At 42.0% G+C, this 19,548-nt stretch overlaps 1 protein-coding gene across 34 annotated transcripts in view; it reads right to left on the reverse strand.

Moving 5' to 3' along the window:
• The window catches only part of MADD (MAP kinase activating death domain), a 175,234-nt gene that overhangs the window by 38,621 nt on the left and 117,065 nt on the right, over positions 1-19,548 (reverse strand). For 7 of the 34 annotated variants that reach the window (XM_073604375.1, XM_073604378.1, XM_073604387.1 and 4 more), the window contains 6 exons: positions 17,202-17,255; positions 12,916-13,016; positions 10,261-10,344; positions 9,965-10,123; positions 9,643-9,748; positions 7,170-7,232 (listed from right to left, as the gene is read on the reverse strand). In XM_073604375.1, the coding sequence (XP_073460476.1) occupies positions 7,170-7,232; positions 9,643-9,748; positions 9,965-10,123; positions 10,261-10,344; positions 12,916-13,016; positions 17,202-17,255 (567 nt within the window). The remainder of the gene's footprint in view (positions 1-7,169; positions 7,233-9,642; positions 9,749-9,964; positions 10,124-10,260; positions 10,345-12,915; positions 13,017-17,201; positions 17,256-19,548) is intronic. The other 27 variants (XM_073604399.1, XM_073604394.1, XM_073604383.1 and 24 more) reach the window with 14 other exon arrangements.

Consider the following 19,548-nt stretch of genomic DNA (forward strand, 5'->3'; position numbering starts at 1 on the left):
ATTATTCTGTCAAGTCTTGACTTATAACAGACTCTAACCACTTGCCGACCACGTAACGTACATTTACTGCGGCAGATCAGCTCTATTGCACAAAATCACGTACCTGTATGTCATTTCGTGCAATACCCTCTGGGGGGGGGATCGTGCAGCTGTAGACCCGATCGAGCGCTGATTGGACAGAAGGGGAGCCAGTGGAGGGGGGGGCGCGCGGGACTACCAGTCCTCTGTAGGGTTCCCGGGCAGCAGGGGGCATCAGTGCCGTATTGCAAAAACTGGCCTGGTCATTAGGGGGGGTAACACCTTCCGGGGCTGAAGTGGCTAAATACTGCATCTTTAATTACTGTAACTGAGCAGACTTACTTATGATAGATTTACATTTCCCGTTTAACTAGCTTTACTTACTATGACCGAGTCTGGCTCTTTGCTTGAGAGTTGGGGATCAAGATTCTGAAAGTTCCTGCCCTGCCATCTACCTGACTTTACACAATGTCCAGCTTCTTAGGGTGCACAATACAGCCCTAGAGTCCTCTTACATTACTTTCAACTATGGGGCTCGGTTATTGGACATTGCTGTGCAATTTTAGGAGCTAGGGTGACGTCAAGTTGATAATAGGGCAACTCCTGATAACCTCTGACCCCTGACTCTTAAGCTGATGCAACAGATTCAAAGTAAATAAAGCTAAATAAGGAGACACAACTACATAAGTAAGGCTGAATAACTTCAAGAACATAGGACCAAAACAGTCATAAACCTAAATGGCATTGGTTCTGTTCGAACTCAGCTTAACTCAAGCTAGGCCATTAAAGAGGGACTTAACTGTATCTGAGCAACACAAACTGAAAAGACTGCTTAATTCTTGTTTAATATTCAAAGCAATCCACACGTCTCTGTGCTTCATTTTATTGAGAACTCACTTTAAAAAACACTCCCCTAGCATTTCTTACCGCAGCCATCTTGAGTAATTGCAGATGATTCATGTAGCATTTACTTCCTGGAATCCATCTGCCCTTAGCTCAGGCATGCAGGTAGGAGGGTGTACTTAGCTGAGAAAGTCCCTCCTTCAGATGAAAAAAAAAAAATGTCCATGACGACTCCTAGGATGTGTGACATCATTTTGGCCTAGCCCAGGAACATAAGGATTAAAAATTAATGTTGATTGAAAGAGTTTAGTTCCACTTTAATCCAACCTTAAAGTGGTTTTAAAGGCAGAGTTTTTTTTTTTATCTTAATGCATTAAGATGAAAAAAAAAACCTTCTGTGTGCAGCAGCCCCCCCCCCCCATACTTACCTGAGCCCCATCTCTATCCACCGATATTGCACAAGAACCTCAGCTGTCCAGGGAATCTCCCTCCTCATTGGCGGAGACAGCAGTAAGCGCCATCAGATCCCACTGCTGTCAAAGTCAGTGAGTCAATGAGGAGAGGGGGCATGGCTGAGCTACAGCTTCATGTCTGAATGGACACACAGAGGGTGGCTCGGGTGCCCCCATAGCAAGCTGCTTGTTATGGGGGCACTCGGCAGGAGGGAGGGGCCAGGAGTGGTGGCGAGTGGTGGCCCGAGAAGAGGAAGATCTGGGCTGCTCTGTGGAAAACCTCTACACCGAGCAGGTAATTATAACATGTTCAGTTTCTCCCCCCTGCTCACAGCCACAATCTTATATGTAAAAAAAAAAGATTTGTGTAAATTTTTGAAAACCATTAATTATTTTTCCTTACTTCAAAATTATGTGCCACTTTGTGTTGGTCTATCACATAAAATCCCAATAACATACATTTATTTTTTTGGTTCCACTTTTGTGAAAAATGTCAAGGGGTATGAATACTTTTTAAAGTATGCAAGAACTTCAATAAACAGAAACAGAATTGCATCTACCTCATGCCCCTGTTGAAGACCCCCTTGGTTGAAACGCGTCGGGCGATCTCCCCTTCCTTACGCTGCTTAGATTTTATTTCAATTGTGATCACTTTTATCCATTTTTTGTATGGTATTTTTAGAAATAAAAATCCCTGGTTTACCTGCACTATGCAGAAGCTTTTTATTTTTTATTTGCATATTACCCCAATGCAAGAAACTGCCTTCCAGTAGCCCTACTTCCATCACGGGGTCTGGATCAAATCTGTCCCCGGCTTCTCCTTGGAACACATCCTTGAGGTCTATTGGCTGATATCCAGTTGGCGGCCCTTCCTGATGTTTCTTCACCCCACCAGAGGAGTCGAGAAGTGAGACAGAGGTTCCACTGTTCCGGATATCGTTTTCCAGCCTAGGTTTGGCTCCATGCACCATTGACTCAATGTCATATGACAGTGGAGTCCACGTCATCTGGTAAGAGTACCCATCTTATCTTACTTCCTGATGTTTTCATTCTGATGCCCCATATCGAGATGTTGGTTTACAGCTACGGAAGTTCTGTACCCCGTTGTTGACTCACAGTCACAGATCCACACCGTGCACCATTGACTTTATTTTCTAGTTTCACATCATTTTTTGGTCCATACCAGTTCCTCTTATTAATTTGAGTTTGGAATCATCCATTTACCATATGTGGACACTTTATACTGTGTTTGTTCATTTCATTTCACTTATGGTTTTTGCACATATGCTTTACTGTTCAGTACAGCATCTCTTATTTAATTGTTTCACTACACCTTAACTTCCTAATACTTCTTAGCGCTGCATTTTTTTCCCAGTTACCAGTTATTGTTTGTCACAATGTATGCAGCTGCTGGCTCACATATATTTTATTTTTGCTATTAGAGCGTAGTGTTTTCATATTCTCATCTACCAGCAGTGCCGACTCTTGGGCCGTTTTCTTTACAGATTTACTTTATCTTTATCTTTGAGTATAGGAAGAAAACATTATGCAGGCAATCCTTAGTCTGTTTGTCCACAGAATGTTAACACTACACTTTCATCCTTTAGATTCAATGACTAACAAAAAAAAAAAAAACAGTGAAAACAAAAGCAGTTCACATGCATTACTATAAAGCCCTGTACACACAAGCCGAGCGCCGGGGGTGACATCAGCCAGTTCAGTAAAAAAAAAAAAAAAAAAAAACAGCCAACATTCGGCCCATATGTATTTCAGCTGGTCCAAAAGAAGTTGGCCGTTTGGCTGGCTTCTGTTGGACGAGCATGCTGGAAAACCAGCAGCCGTCCAGCTCCCGATTAGCACTTTTAGCCAATTGGCTGAGAGTGCTGACCGGAGTGTTCTGGCGGGGGGCTGTTCCCCTGTCAGAACACAACAGATCAGTGGAGGAGATCGCTGTACCAACATCGGATCATTGGTACAGCAGCTCCGACCGGAGCGGACAGTTTTTTTTTCGTTCAACCCGCTGGGTTGAACAGAAAAAATAACCTCATAGTGTGTACCAGGCTTAAAGGAGTTGTAAAGGCAGAAGGTTTTTTTTTAATCTAAAATCTCCTGTGTGTAGCAGCCCCCTAATACTTACCTGAGCCCCATCTCTGTCCAGCGATGTCCAAGAGTCCCTTGGCCGCCCAGGACTCTCACTACTGATTGGCTGAGACACAGCAGCAGCGCCATTGGCTCCCACAGCTGTCAAAGTCAATTAACCAATCTGAGGGGGGGGGGGGCGAATGGCAGCTCCGTGTCTGAAAGGACACATGGAGCTGTGACTCAGCTTAGGTGCCCCCATAGCAAGCTGCTTGCTGTGGGGGCACTCGAAAAAAGGGAGGGGCCAGGAGAGCCGAAGAGGGACCTGAGAAGGGGAGGATCCAGGCTGCCCTGTGCAAAACCACTGCACAGAGGAGGTAAGTATAACATGTTTGTCATTAAAAAAGAAAAAAAAAAAAAAAGATTTTACAAATTACCTTATGGCTCATTCACAGCAGGCGTGTTGTGCAATGCAGACTCAATGCAGGGACACATGGCAAACAAATAGTTTTCTAGGTGTCCTGTTCATACTATACATGCTTGTATTTGTATGTTAGGTAAAAATGCAGCATGTCTGCATTTTTACAACTCGGTACACAAAAACATGTCAACGCACAATGTGCTGTTGTGCAGCGCGCTGAATGAAGTGTCATTTTGTGACATTTTAATAAAGTTTAAAAAAAAAGGGGAAAAACACTGCAATGCCTTGTAAAACAACTTTTCACACCACATCTACACAACACACATCAGAGGGTGTGCTGTATACAGATCGTAACGCCCTAACTGCAGAGGGTTTTCTTTACCTTATGAGACGGATTAAAACGCTTAATGTAAACAGATCGTCTTACTTTCCTCACCAGTCCATTTACAAAACTGGTCCAGAGTGAAGGACAGGATACAGCCAGCAAAAAGTTGATTTCACTATTCATTTTCTGTGTAGATAAGAGAATTGGATTGCTCGGAGTAACACTGCTTACTGTAATCTCTCTATAAAATGTACTCTTGCAATGCACTTTCTACTGTGCAGTTTGAATGTACTTCTGAAGTGACACTTCCTCCAGGGCTCTCTAAAATGTCAGGCTGTGGAGGTACTCAAATTATTCACAGAGAGATTTTCTAGCTGACTGCTTCTGCTAGCTGAACTGAAGTTTTCAAGGCAATCAAACCCAATTGAGCATGATGGCGAAAAGACGAACACAACTCAAATATTCTGGCATTTAAAGTTCTGCGGCGCTCTTAATGGCTAATGATAAATGTTGCAAAGCACTGTAAAAATAAACTCTTAACACGTTCTTCTTTCTATTTTTTAATGTATATGGTGCCGGCAGCAAAAGATACTGAAGCTATAATCTTAGAAACCCTAAATAATTTAAATGATTTTATTAAATTGTAAACTCCATGTTTAATATTGCTAGTTTTTAGGGCTCATTTCCACCAGCGGACAGGTGTTAAAGGCGCAGATAATGTGTGGTGTGATGCATTGTTAACACACCATTGCAGTGCATGTTTTTTTCCTTTTCACTTAAACTATATTTAACTTTACACGCTATTCTAACTATGTGGGAAAGCGCATTGTGATGTATTATAAGGCTTTATGTACACTACAGCTCCTAAACTTGAGTTTATGAGCTTTTGACGTTTTTTGGCCAAAGCTCCTAAACGCAACTTCATAAAAGCCTGTGTGTCCATGTACACATAGGCTTTTAGGATCGTTCAGGAGCTGCCGTGGTTAGGGGAGGTTCAACTTCCCTCTCCTGAACCCGGAAGAACCGCGTTCACCATTCAGGATAGGAAAGTTTTGACCATTGGCCGCAAATGGCGCTAAAATCTCAGTGCGATTTTGCAGCGTTTTCCCGCGACCTGCAGTCAAAGTAGGCTATGTGTATGCAAAGCCTTACTCATCTGAATGTCCTGTATGGTGCAAAAATTAAACAAGTCCTATGTCTTTCTAGTACACACCAACTCAGCACTCTGGGTGAACTGAAGTAAGTGGATATAAGGCAAATTGCCTTGTCTGTGCGTTGGGACTGCATTGGGGAATGCTGCCCAGTGGGGCTGGTGTAAACAAACCCCTATAGAATGTGGCTGGAAAACAACTCCAAATACCTGGTGATCCTGCCAGTCTACGATGTGCTGTCAAACTAATAATGCTAAAAGCAGGTTCAGACCTTCGGAAGCGTTGACAGGCATGCAGAGTGTTACTTTCAAAGGGAAAAACAGGATGACATACAAAAGCGCGGAGAGCCTGCAGTCCTATAGTGCGTTTGACCACACAGGCTGATATACTCATAATCCAGCCCTCCCTGGCCTGAATGACAACATCTCCTGTCAGGAATAGTGGCAAGCTGTTGATGCTGATTCTTACTAGCAGTCTCTGCCTCCGCCTGTTGGAGCTGAAGGACTCAATCCTAAACAGAGAGCCTTTAAAAGATTTAAAAAAAGTATTTGGGAACTTTATTTAATTTGATTAATGTGCTTTGCTAAAATATTGTTTTTTTCGTGGGTTAAGTTCATCTACAAGCGTTTACATACACTTTAGCCCCTTCCTGCTGTCCATACACATTTATGTGGCAGCATGAAGGTGGGCCTTATTCCATGCTGCCACAAATGTGTGGGAGAGTGCTAAATCGTGACCCCCACCCCTCCCCCAGAACTGTGACGGGGAGGTCGTATAGTTCCCAATCATGAAGTTAAGCCAGCGGAAGAACTCCAGATCATGTGATCACTGACAGCCAATCATAGCAATCACATGATCAGGAAGCTCATGAAATGTCTCAGATGTTAAACAGGGACATCAACGTTAAAGGTGCTACATGATCTTCTCAACAGCTTGGATTAAAAAAATAAAAATAAATGATTAGCTAGGTTGGATCTTAGTAGCCAATTATTTCTTTTGCTTTACAAACCAAGTCAGAAAACAATCATAGGAACTGGAGATTAGCCATAATTATTCTACCTGTGGGGAAAAAAAAAAAAAGACCATGAAAAAGGTCACATCCATCACTGCGGTCAAGATCGTGCATTTCCATATGTCACATGGGGCACTTTGAAATAATGCATTTTACAAGATCCATAAAAATGTATAAGGCTGGCCATCAAGGTTTTTGTTTTTTGTTTTTGTTTAACCAGTGGGAACAGATTTCCCCCATCATTCAAGGTGGATGGGGGAATCACAGCTGCCAACTACAGCCGGTGGCACCGACTGTTCAAGAAAAAAACGACAGGTCAAGCTGCCCATCAATAAGTGACAATTTCAGGGGTTGAGATGTAATATACCACACTGCAGGTGGTACTTGCTACGGTCACCCATCATGCATATTAAAATCCCATTGCTGATAAGAAAAGGGTTAGCTGAAGCTTGGTTTAAATTTGTTGCATTCTTAAACCTGAACCAGCTATGGTATATTTTGATATACTTCCATTGGGCCAGCTTGGCACAATATATACGTTTCCACATGTGAAACAAGAACAGCCTCTGTGGACCTGTAAATCACTGTAGCAGGCCGAACTAACCATGGTCGTCTGGGTGATTTGCTGAGTAAATGCCATTGTGCAATTTTTTTTTTTAATTCCAAAAATGACTAATTGGCTGCAAATAAACTCCAGGTAGAAATTTCAACCAAAACACAGCCATGCACACATTCTACAGCAAGTTTGAGAGAGAAGCATATCAAGACTGTGTCTATGTTCTCTCATATGACATAGTAGCAGACTTGTATCACAACCACACAGCAAGCAAGCATAGTAATACAATTAGCAGAAGCAGAAATATATTACTCAGAGAGAAGGTTTCCATCGCTGCGTCTTCAAGCTGGTCCCAGACTGAGGACTTATCTCTTCCTGTGCAAAGCCAGGCCACAGCACAATGCAGCATAAGAAGAAAGAAATAGGAAAGACAGAAGGGCAAAGCAAGGTTAAAGAGCACCTCTTACATATATACACTTAACAGGCTGAAGCAACACAGTCTATATTTATATTAATAGGAATAATAAAAAAACTGTGAAAGAGGCTCCAAAAAGTTCATCACATTCCATATCCTAAAAGATTATCATCACAGCATTCATGACCGCAAATATAGCTACCAATTAGTAAGCTGCAGTCACAAAAGTTTTTAGAATAGAACACAAAAATATTAGCTATGAAATAACATACAAGTGGTTAATTACATTTTCTTTTAGCACAGGGGTATCCAAACTTTCAGGGCCAGTTGACGGTCCTTCAGACGTCAGGGGGTCCAAATTGTGGCCAGGGGGAGTAGAAAACGTCCCAGCATTAGTGGACGTAAATAATGCCCCAAGCTTAGTGATCAGTGCAAGCAAAGCAATTATATAGCAACTGTGGTCAATAGGAGGAGGTATAGTGCCCCATCATTGTTATCAGTGAAAGAAAGCGCCCCATCACTGGGATCAGTGGGAGAAGAATGGTGCCCCACCATTGGCATCAGTGAGAAGAAGCATGGTGCCCCATCATTGGCATCAGTGAGAAGAAGAATGGTGCCCCATCATTGGTATCAGTGATAAGAATGGTGCCCCATCATTGGTATCAGTGAGAAGAATCGTGCCCCATCATTGGTATCAGTGAGAAGAATCGTGCCCCATCATTAGTATCAGTGAGAAGAATGGAGTCCCATCATTGGCATCAGTGAGAAGAATGGTGCCCCATCATTTTATCAGTGAGAAGAATGGTCCCCCATCATTGGCATCAGTGAGAAGAATGGTGCCCCATCATTGGCATCAGTGAAAATGGTGCCCCATCATTGGCATCAATGAGAAGAATGGTGCCCCATTATTGGCATCAGTGAGAAGAATGGTGCCCCATCATTGGTATAAGTGAGAAGAATGGTGCCCCATCGTTGGTATAAGTGAGAAGAATGGTGCCACATCATTGGTTTCAGTGAGAAGAATGGTGCCCCATCATTGGTATCAATGAGAAGAATGGTGCTTCATCATTGGTAACAGTGACAAGAATGGTGCCCCATCATTGGTAACAGTGACAAGAATGGTGCCCCATCATTGGCATGATTAGTGCCCAGTCACTGGTAGTAGTTGGAGAAATAGTGCCCCATCATTGGTATCAATGAGAGAGAAAGTGCACCATTATTTGTGTCAATGGCATGTATTATGCCCCACTCTTGGTGTCCAGTGGGAGAAATGATGTCCCAAGGGCCGGATAAAGGACAAGCAAAGGGCCGCATGTGGCCCACGGTCCGCAGTTTGGAGACCACTGTTTTAGCAGAAAGAATTAAAGGGTAAAACACTTAGAAAATAATTCAGGCAAGGTACGTACTGGTTAGCCCTACATATTGAGGCATAAATAAGCTTTGTGCTCCACATCAAAATCAGCCAAGTTGGATCTTGCAGATACTCACAAGCTTACCAGACTAACTGAAACTGTAACCACCAAATACCTACAGAATAATTTTAAAAGTCACCATTAGGGAAAATAGGCCACAGTTAAACTAACAAGACGACCGCGTGGCCAGTAGACTGAACAAGTAACCTAGTAAATTACATTGGGGTGACTGCAGAATAATCAGGGTGTTTCCTCTCAGGCCTACTGGCAGTGTTGGTTCATGCAGAGGGAACATTATGGGAGCAATAGGTTGTTAAAGTGACACTAAACTTCGATTAAGAAAATCCTATTCCAGTATGTTCGATAACTCAAAAAAGTACCTTCTATTTCCACCTTGTCCAAATTAATGTTTTTCTGCAGCTGTGATCCTACCTTCCTGTTACAGGGTGGCTATGTTCATTCTCCATGGTGCCACTGTGTGTAGGAATAAAGCCACCCTCTCATGCTTCCTCCAGAGATGGACTAGGGACTATAGGATTTGTAGTGTAGAGAGCAGTGAACATGACAGCAACTAATGTGCACTGCTCGTTCCAAACAAGTGGAAGCGAGAGGGAAATGTAGAGGTTTGTGAGCGCACTGAGGACCTTACAAGGAGGTGGAAAAACACAGTAAGAAATGATTCAATGAAAAACAGATTACAGGGCCATTAAGTAGTGGATACGTATGGATTATTTTTGGAGAATAAGGATATCATTTAATGTCACTTAGGAGCTCTAGCTAAAGTTCTACTTGCTTCTAAATTTTGCTTTTGTTCAGAAACTGCAGGTGGTAAGTTACCATTACCAGTTTGCTTGCTTTTGCAATTAGATTAATTGCATTTGCTTGAAAACTGCAATGTGTATAGCATTAGGGAATTATGGATTGGGTCAACCACTATCAAAATAAGCGTGTTCCTTACCCAAAAGGCCCTCATACAGATAGATTCTCATGCTGACATCTTGTGGTGGGTGTCCTGGGCTGAGACCACTATTTCTCTCTCCAGGACGAAGGACCTGAGGTTTCCCCTAGTCAAAAAAAAGAACAAAAAAACAGATTAGCGTTTAGAAGTGATGTCTCCTGCAGTTATTTTATGGAGACAATACAACACCAAGATGTAATTGAGACAATTGCACATAGAACCAGATCACCCTTTTATCAGTTTAGAGTAAAATAAGAATTAAATTGCTGATTGGCTGCTATGGGATATTGCACCCTTTATTATTAAAGGTTATTGTCCTTACAAATATGGCTCCAGTGAGAGAATTCATCTGGATCTCACTGTCGGACACAGCTCCTCTGGATCCTGACAGGTGACCTCCGCCTGGACCGCCCAATGTGTCTCCGGCATTGCTGCTCAGATCACTGTCGGCACCTAGTGTTTCCCCTGAGCTGTTACTGACCTGCAATAATAAAAGCGTGACTGAGCTGTCATATGTAGAAAAACAGCAGTCTGTCCTTTGTGAATCAGCCCATCGTTAAGAGTCCCATCCACCCCCGTCTAAGTGACATTGTAAAAGGAAGCATGCTCAGATCCTACCACTGTGCTGATTTCAGAATCCTGACTGCTGCTTCGAATGAGAATGGAAGGTCCTGTACTGACACCATCCAAATCACTCCGCTGCTTCCAGAGGCAAAACAAAAGATAAAAAGACAACCCATCCAGTGAGACAATGAGCTCCTTGCCCCAAACCCCAAAATGTACACAAACACACACCTACTACTGGAAAAACAGCAGAGTAAGGCTGCCCTTAGCAGAAATAATTTTTAGTTTCAATGAATTCATAGAACAATTGGTTCTTTAAATGATCATTAAAGCGACCCTGTTAAAAGATGGCAGCAGCAGTGACTTGTAAAGAAAACGATTTTTTACATTGTTAGTTGGCCGTTTTGCTGATACTTTGCTCTGAGACAGAACTCTTGCTGCCAATCAACTCCACTGGCATGTAAAGCAGAGGATAACCCTGCTGGCCAATGTCTTTTTTTTTTTTTAAACAAGACAGGGTCACTTTAACAAGAGTCGTGAATGATTTACAAATTGGTAGACAAAGCAATTGCTGTGAAATCTGTAAAATAGTAACCTCACATGGAAATCAGAACACTGAACGGTTTCCAGGATAAACGTTTACACTTTCACACAATGATGCACTTTAGTATTGCATAAAATTTTTGATCTTTGTCAGATTTCGTAAAAAAAAAAGACCCAGTCCGCTCAAGTTTTGAAGAGTAAATCCCAAACCTGCTGCTTAAAGTGGTTCTAAAGACTCAAGGTATTTGTTCATGCATTCTATGACATTAAGGTAAAAACCTCTGTGCAGCAGCCCCCCCCCATAAGACTTATCTGAACCCCATCTCAATCCAGTGATGTGCATGAGCTCTTGTCTCTCCGGGGACTCCCTCCTCATTGGTCAATCACAGCCAGTGAGCCAAGGAGGAGAGAGGGGGCGGTGCCAAGTCGTGGCTCGTGCTTGCTTTGGGGGCAGGAGGCAGTACCCAAGAGCATCAGCGAGGGACCCGAGAAGAGAAGGATGCGGGCTGCTCTGTGCAAACACAGCAGGTGAGTATATGTTTGTTATTAAAAAGTAAAAATAAAAAAGCCTTTAATATTACCTTTAACATGCAAAAGAATTTCAGTCCTAATTTTTAATGGCTATCTAACCTTTCAATTTAAAGTTGGTAGCTGCTAGATACAACCACTCAAAGTACATGTAAACCCTAAGTGAATGACATTTAGTTTCCAAATTACAGTGTAACGAAACAATTGATAACTTTTTTCAATAAAACACTTTTTTTTGCCTTGTTTGATCCTTTACTGCAATTCCACAATGATATCTCCTACAGCTTCTTTGCAGCTACATCCAGTCTATATGCACTCCAGTCATGACTGCACATTATTTTAGGGTCTCTTTTCTGAGGGAGACAACAGTTTCCTTATCTGCGTAATGTGTTTCACCGTGGTTGCTTACGGTTTCCATAGGGAGAGTGTATGACAGGGTGACAACGCTGGAGAACAGGAGACAGTGACAGTTGTCTCCCTATACCCGAAGAGCCTGAACAAAGACCTTTATGGAAGGATTACCAAAGTATTTTATCTAAGCTGCAGATTTAATGATATTGAAGTTATTTGAGTTTATATATGATTTTGGCAATTGGATGTAAAGTCCACCACCAGAAAGCTCCACAGACACGTGTCTGCTAAAAGACTGAATTGGGAAAACTTGGTGGATCGCTTTTTGTCTGATGAAGTGCAAACTGCGGCTTTCTTAAATATGTGATCACTGGCCTACAATAATCCATGCAACGCACAAATCCAGGCAAGCAGGATACATGAGATCTGGCAAATTCAGGAATTGATTTGCCCAACTGGTAACATAGTAGCTCAAGGCTACTATATGATATAAGCCAATTTTTTTTTTTGGCTCCAACCTTAGACCTTCTCAAGCTATGACATGCCAAGGATGATGAGGAGTGGTAAAAGGACAAGTTCACCTTTGGAACATGTTACTTGTGCCACCCTAAAAACAAGTGGAACACGTAACATGTTCCTGTGCCCCCACCCCCATTAGAGCGGGCAGGGAATCTTCCCCCTGCATCCACGGTCACAATTTATAAACCGTGTGACGGTACGGGGTTCCACCCACACGGACGAGTCATTTGTTTAGTTTTCTGTGAATGGATGTGAATGGGTAGACTACAAGAACCGTCAGCCATTGCAGCTGACAGCTTGTAGTTCTCAATTAACTAGGAGGGCACTGGTGAGCGCTCTGGTTGTTCATTGATTCTTCCTGCTCTCAGGTACCTGACTGCCCTTATGATGTTCTGTCAGACAGCTATCCTGAGAGTCTGCAGGAGCCTGATATTGCACCCACAATCTGCTGATCAGGAGTGTAATGCTCTGCAGGCTCCTTAGAAAAAATATAAATGCACATTTTTTTAACTGCAAAACATGTGCATTTATTGTTTACAAAAGGTGAACTTATCCTTTAAAGTCTGGGAGACAAATTCAAGTTTATTCCACACACTTTACAGACATATGAGTAAACCGTAAATACATTTTTACATAAAACAAGCTACAAGGTTTCTAAATGTGTAATAAGAAAAATGGCCTTTAGAAATATGGCCCTAGCAGAGTTATTCTTAACAGTATCCCAACAATGGTCCAAGGACACCTCACTGTGGAAAGTCTTCACCTTACCTGAGATCCAGAGGTGACACTCAAGCCACTATCTGCACTAATTTGAGACTTCTTCTCCTCCGTGTCTGCACTATCGATGACCTGCTTGGGCTGCTCTGTGCCTACAGAAGGTAAAGGAGGACAGCAGCTTAGAAGCAGTGAGAGGTGGCAAAACAGGCCAATGGTGCTCATATTAATCTGGCCACAAACAGAAAGATTTTTATTTTTGTCCAATAAGCTGAAGGACTGATTGACTCCCGTGACAATCTTTTGTCTTGGAAACAAGTTAATCACGAATAAAAAAAATGCAACTATTTTTGAAAAAAAAAAAAAAGAAGAAGAGGAGCCTGCCCAGGGGCATGACAGTAAAACAAAAAAAAAATATCAAATACAAATCAAGCAAGGCAGATGCTTGTCTGCAACACACTTACATTGCCTTGGCCAATGATGCTGAATAGGAAGACAGACCACTTGGCTAGCAATAAACAACCATCTAAAAACTTCATATCCTCAAATTGTGGAACTTATAGCAACCAATTGGATCTAAGTTAGAGTGTGGGGCAGTATGGATTCTAATTGGATTGTCTGGGCTAATTCATTTAAGAAATTGCCCTGTATATACATGTAATCTTCTGAACATTATGTGACAACATACTATATAAAATGGTCTGTGTTTACCTTCAGTAGACACTTCCCTTTCATGATCCTAGGAATGGATAAAAATGGAGGGGACAAGGTGACTGGTTCAAAGGGGAATACCCCAACCATGAAGGCACCTGGATAAAACTAGGAGAAATTCTAGACAAAGGACTGACATCCCTCAGCAGATATTGGTGTTATAGTTATATATATATATATATATATATATATATTAAAAAAACAAAACAAAAAGCTTGTTTGGGGTGTAGAGAAAGTGTCCATATCTGTGCTAGAAGTGTCCAAAAATAAAAACGATACAGTGCAAAAAATTAGTACAAGTAGTAACAGTAACAATACAAATACAAGTTAAAACTATGATTAGTGCATATCACTCCTCCTCAGATTTAATACTTTGTAAACCTCATTGCTCAATGCAGGTGGCTTTGATTACAGGTACATTCAAATTCCTAATGGCCATTTGATCGTGACCAAAGTAATGAAAAGTCAATCATATCTAGCAGACATTAGTGAAAACTGAATACATTTGGAATTTTTAGAAGCTGAGAAACCAAACCTGTCATAGATGTAAAATGAGTGGCTACAGACAGGCAGGGTTTCACTGCTGCAGGGTATTGTGCATCATTCAGTGTCACGTTGGCTGAAGCAGTGAAGACATTAGAAAACGGAGCCCACCCTGCTTATATGGTGCTGAGTGACATGAGAGAGGAGTGAGGGCATGATTAAAAAGCGTTAGCTCAGAAAGATGGAAGGAGAGGGGAGGAGTGAGTTCACCACTACAGTTACTAACTTAAGACAAGAAACCCCAACAAATCGTTCACCAATCAAAAATCTGCCAGCTTATCTAAATGGTTGCAATCTATTCTAAAGGAACAAAGCAGCTTTGTATAAGTACTAACAGTCATCTAGTAATATTTAGGACCAACAATAAAGTCTTGGATGGGAATCTGTCTTTTTTTAAGTGTCCAATAAGGAGATTTTCCCTTAATAACTTGTTTCCGTTCTACAAGGTCATAATGAAGGAGACTCTCTTGCAGATCATTTCCAAATTTTTTTTGCTTAATCTAGACCAGGGGCCCTTAAACTTAAAACAAAGAGCCAGTTCACAGTCCTTCAGGCTTCACAGAGGCCAGACCATGGTCAATGGAAGTAGAAAATTCCCTGATATCAGTTGACGGTGGGAGTCAAATGATGTCCCAAGCTGGACTGGTGGTGGTGATGATGATACTTTTGACAGTCTGGTGAAGGAGTATGGGGACAATTCTAGCAATCCATTAGGGGTCTAATCATGAGATGGTTAAGAGCCTTAGGTCAAGCCAGAAGCCCACAGCCAAGGTCAGTGGAGTATGCTCACTGTGCACATATTGAAGTTTTAGGGCAGCAGAGGCTGCTTATGATCTCCCTTTATCCATGCTGGGATACTAGCAACCAATGATGTGCTTGCCTTAGCATTTACAGGAGGACATAACTTCCTTTGTCTACACCTGCTCCCCACTGGGATCCTGCCCAGCTACCAAAGCCACTCTGCAAATCTTACAGTGTCGAGGGGAACTTTGACATAAAGGGGGAGGAAAACGGACTGCGATGGGAACACTGGCGGGAGTAGGGAGGCTCTGATGAGGCGTCTTACCAAAATTGTCTCTTGTTCTGAATCACATCGTGCTGATTGCAAAAGGATCCAAATTAAACATATTGATTTATTTATTTTTTTTCATCCTGTAAATATATTTGGACAACGTGGCTCTCGTACTGAAATGTTTGGAGACCCCTGGTCTAGACTATGTTGAATCTACTATAGGTGTCATCATTTTGTTCTGACATGATTGTGGCAGCTGAACAAATATATAAACTGTGGCAGTATATAAAGCTTCTAGAACCCTCAGAAAAAAGAAGACACCCTCTGTTTTGACATTACATATATGCATTTTTGTCCCAGTTCAGTGACCTAAGCCTTATTGAACTGAGTTGGTCAGTTTATTAGCTAGACCACCACCATTTTCAAAAGGGGACTGATAAAGGCAGACCCCATAGATGTGTAAGAAAAGGCCTGCGTCAAGTAAGACGCTCTTTCAAAGAGCACCTGTTACTTGCCGGAGGACTGCTAATGTGAAATTAAAACTTTGAAAGACTCATTCAGGCTTCAAGCAACAAAGCAGGTGTGTATAACCTTCAGTCTAAAGAGCTCCTCCACTTTTTCAATTAAAGTGGATAAGTGCCAAAGGCCTCATTCACACAGGCTCTGCCACCCGTACTGTGTGGATGAGGCATTTTTTTTTTTGCATCTGCTCCAAATTGCGTGCAGGCAATCTGTTGAAGTGAATACAGACAACAGCTGTATGGACACGCGTCAAAATTTGACAGGCGTGCAGGAGCGGTTGCGCGGCACTGAACGTGCAAATTCAGATACCGAATTTAGATAAAAAGACCTGGCTCGAAATTTGTGTTCCAAGACATCCCAAAGATGTTCAATAGGAATGAGGTCACAATTTTGTGCAGGTCACTCGACTTCCTTTAATGAACTAATCAAATCATGTCGATATACCCTTACATAAACTGTTGGCACAAAGTTGGAAGCACACAATTGTCTTATGCCCCGTACACACGGTCGGATTTTCCGACGGAAAATGTGTGATAGGACCTTGTTGTCGGAAATTCCGACCGTGTGTAGGCTCCATCACACATTTTCCATCGGATTTTCCGACACACAAAGTTTGAGAGCTTGCTATAAAATTTTCCGACAACAAAATCCGTTGTTAGAAATTCCGATCGTGTGTACACAAATCCGACGCACAAAGTGCCACGCATGCTCAGAATAAATAAAGAGATGAAAGCTATTGGCCACTGCCCCGTTTATAGTCCCGACGTACGTGTTTTACGTCACCGTGTTCAGAACGATCGGATTTTCCGACAACTTTGTGTGACCGTGTGTATGCAAGACAAGTTTGAGCCAACATCCGTCGGAAAAAATCCTAGGATTTTGTTGTCGGAATGTCCGAACAAAGTCCGACCGTGTGTACGGGGCATTAAATGTCTTGGTATGCTGTAGCATTAACAGTACCCTCACTGGGAACACTCGGATGTTTCACTAAACCTTACCCATCCCTTAATCCCATGCAATTCCAGGTAGTCGGATGTGAAAAGCAGAATGCACATCTAGGAGGGATCCTTGATGCATTCCTTGTTTTCAATCCTGAACTCTAAACATGTGCTTTTCCAAATTTTAAAGTGCAGACAAGCCATTTGTAAACAAAGCCTTGTTGCACTGGCTTGGACCTGTGACAACAAATCTTAAAGCACAATAGTCAAAGGAAAGTGATATTAACAAACTTGCTTGTTAACAGTTAATGCGTATTAAATGTATCCCTAAGAGCAAAGGTTTTGTCTACTCACTGAATAACTTATCAACGTCAAGTGCGCAATTTTAATCCCTTTGAAGGATCCATTCACACATTTTTGGAGAGAAGTTGGTGCCAACAACTGGAAACTAATGGTTTGGGGTGGCCTGTGCAACTTTCTTCAAAACTCTCTCTTCAAATTACTAGAAGGTCCATTAAAAGCACGATACATGGGCATGCCCTGAGGCTTAAAACCCTAGGGCCACCCTGCTGGCAGATCTGGGAAAGGTTTGGGGGGTTTCTCTGGATTCTTACTCTGTTTATCCATAGCTTTTTGCTTTTTCACTTCCCGATGCTTGTTCCACAACTCTACCCAAGATGCATTGCAAGCAGGAGAGAAAGACAGAGAGAGTCAGATGTGGATCAGACAGGCTATAAATGGACACAGATCTCCTCACCCACTACATCACTATAGGGGAGGAGGGGGTGCAAGTGTTCACAAAAGGTCACTACATGAGCACAAGGGTAATGGCAAGAAAGTGTTAGAGAGAAAAGGGCACAATTAGTAGCTGATACATTATATTTATGTATGTGCACGTAGTATACATAAATATACATTTATATATGCATATACACTCAAAGGTATATATACATAGGAATACATAAGTAAGCATATCCCATATAAACTAACTTCCCTATATACAACATTTAAATCATGGCCAACATTGCTAATTATATTCTAATAAGAACTGCAACCTGCATCTTTACAGTTATGTGGAGCAAATAACTGGCTCTCAGTGTATTCTAGACATAAATACTCCCTCAAACTGGACATCCACGTGGTTCAATACCAGTAAGTAGGCTCCTCATCCAACAAATTATGCAACAGCATAAATATTACGCCGGGAATGTAGACAACATAGGATTCCAACAGTGGTGTGGGCATGGTAACACTCATCACAAAAGAGAAGCACACTTCACATGGTTTAATTTTTATACTACACAATGATACACATTGACACATGGGGACTTTATAAGTGTTTGAAGGAACAACTTGCGTGTGTGTGCCTATAAGCCAATGATATTTCCCTAACATTGTGGGAAATGTAGTAGTACAATTATAGTTGCAAGCTGATTAGCTTGTATGGCCACTGCAAACTATTATCTTGTAGCACATTTTACAAGGTCCATTCTAATAACTCCACTTCTATTGTTATGAAAGCACACTGCCTTGAAATGTGTCCATGTACGGAGCCCGCTCTGCTCAGCGGGGGAATCGCTCCGTCGATCCCCGCTGAGCAGGCAGATGACAGGTCCCTCGCTGCACACCTGTCAGAGCGCCGCTCTCCCCTATGGGGGATCGGATGACGACGGATCGTAGAGTCCGGCGTCACCCGATCCGATGACGGATGGAAAAGTAGGTTTTTCCTCCGTTACACTTTTTTCGGATCAGAGCGGGTCGGATGTCAGGAGGTCTATGGAGTGTCCGTTCAGGTCCACCTAAAAAACTGACAGGCGGACCTGAACGGATCATTCGTGTGAAAGAGGCCTAAGTGTGTTTCCTAAAGCAGTGGTCATCAGCCCACTAACAGGCCAGGTTTGCAAGATAACTGAAATACATCACAGGTGATATAATTTGCTGCTCAGTGATTGCAGTATTCAAATCTGCATATCCCCAGGGTAATCCATAAAACCTGGCCTGTTAGTGGGCCCCCAGGGTTGATGACCACTGTCCTAAAGCACCATTTATGGTTTTGATCATCAAAAAAAAAAAAGGGGGGGGGGCTATTAACGATTCTACCCGATCTGAAAGACAAAACCTCAAGAGAACAGAACTGACTCCTGTCCAAAGCTTCAGTTGAGGTCCACTGCCCCAAATACCAATTCTGGGATACAACAATAGTGATAGTTAGGGACACTTCATGGGTGAGGCAAAATACGCATTCATACAACGCCCACTAGAAGATGACGACATGTATGTAGAGGTAATTTTGCGAACAAAGTGATAGAGCTGATGGCATTCAAAAGAGAGCCCAAAACACAGCAGTAAAACAGGAGATACCAACTGCTGTGCACCCAAATCTCCCATTGTGTGAAGAAAAAAAACCTTCCCGTTTCAATTTCCTATATAAGACAGAAATTGGGTGCAGTAGCTTAAAAATTATAACAAAGACTCTCAATACAGAGTCTAACTGAAGATGGACATAAGATAATCTCTAGCCAAGTAAAAAAAAAAAAAAAAACTCCATCCCCCCAAAATGTAATGCAAACATTAAATTCATAGTACAGTAAAACCTTGGATTGCGAGAAAATGCTTTCCGGAAACATGCTTGTAATCCAAAGCACTTGTATATCAAATCGAATTTCCCTATTAAGAATAATGGAAACTCAGATGATTCGTTAACAACCATTTTTCCATAAGTCCTTCAGTTTATAGTCCATATAAAAAGATTTATAGCAATGTGACCAGGTTGTGTAACCATAAAATGCCCATCCACAAATGGAAGCCTCCACAAGGGGATTAGAAGCAAAATCCAGAGAAGAGAGGCGCCTCTTAGTATAGCAATATGGTTACATTTAATGAAGGTACAACATTTAGCAACTCACATGGTTGATGATTAAAAGAGGAACATCTAAGTATGCAGGCATCTGGGATAAAGTT

Source organism: Aquarana catesbeiana, linkage group LG11 (genome assembly GCF_042186555.1).
Source record: "Aquarana catesbeiana isolate 2022-GZ linkage group LG11, ASM4218655v1, whole genome shotgun sequence".
Taxonomy (NCBI): domain Eukaryota; kingdom Metazoa; phylum Chordata; class Amphibia; order Anura; family Ranidae; genus Aquarana; species Aquarana catesbeiana.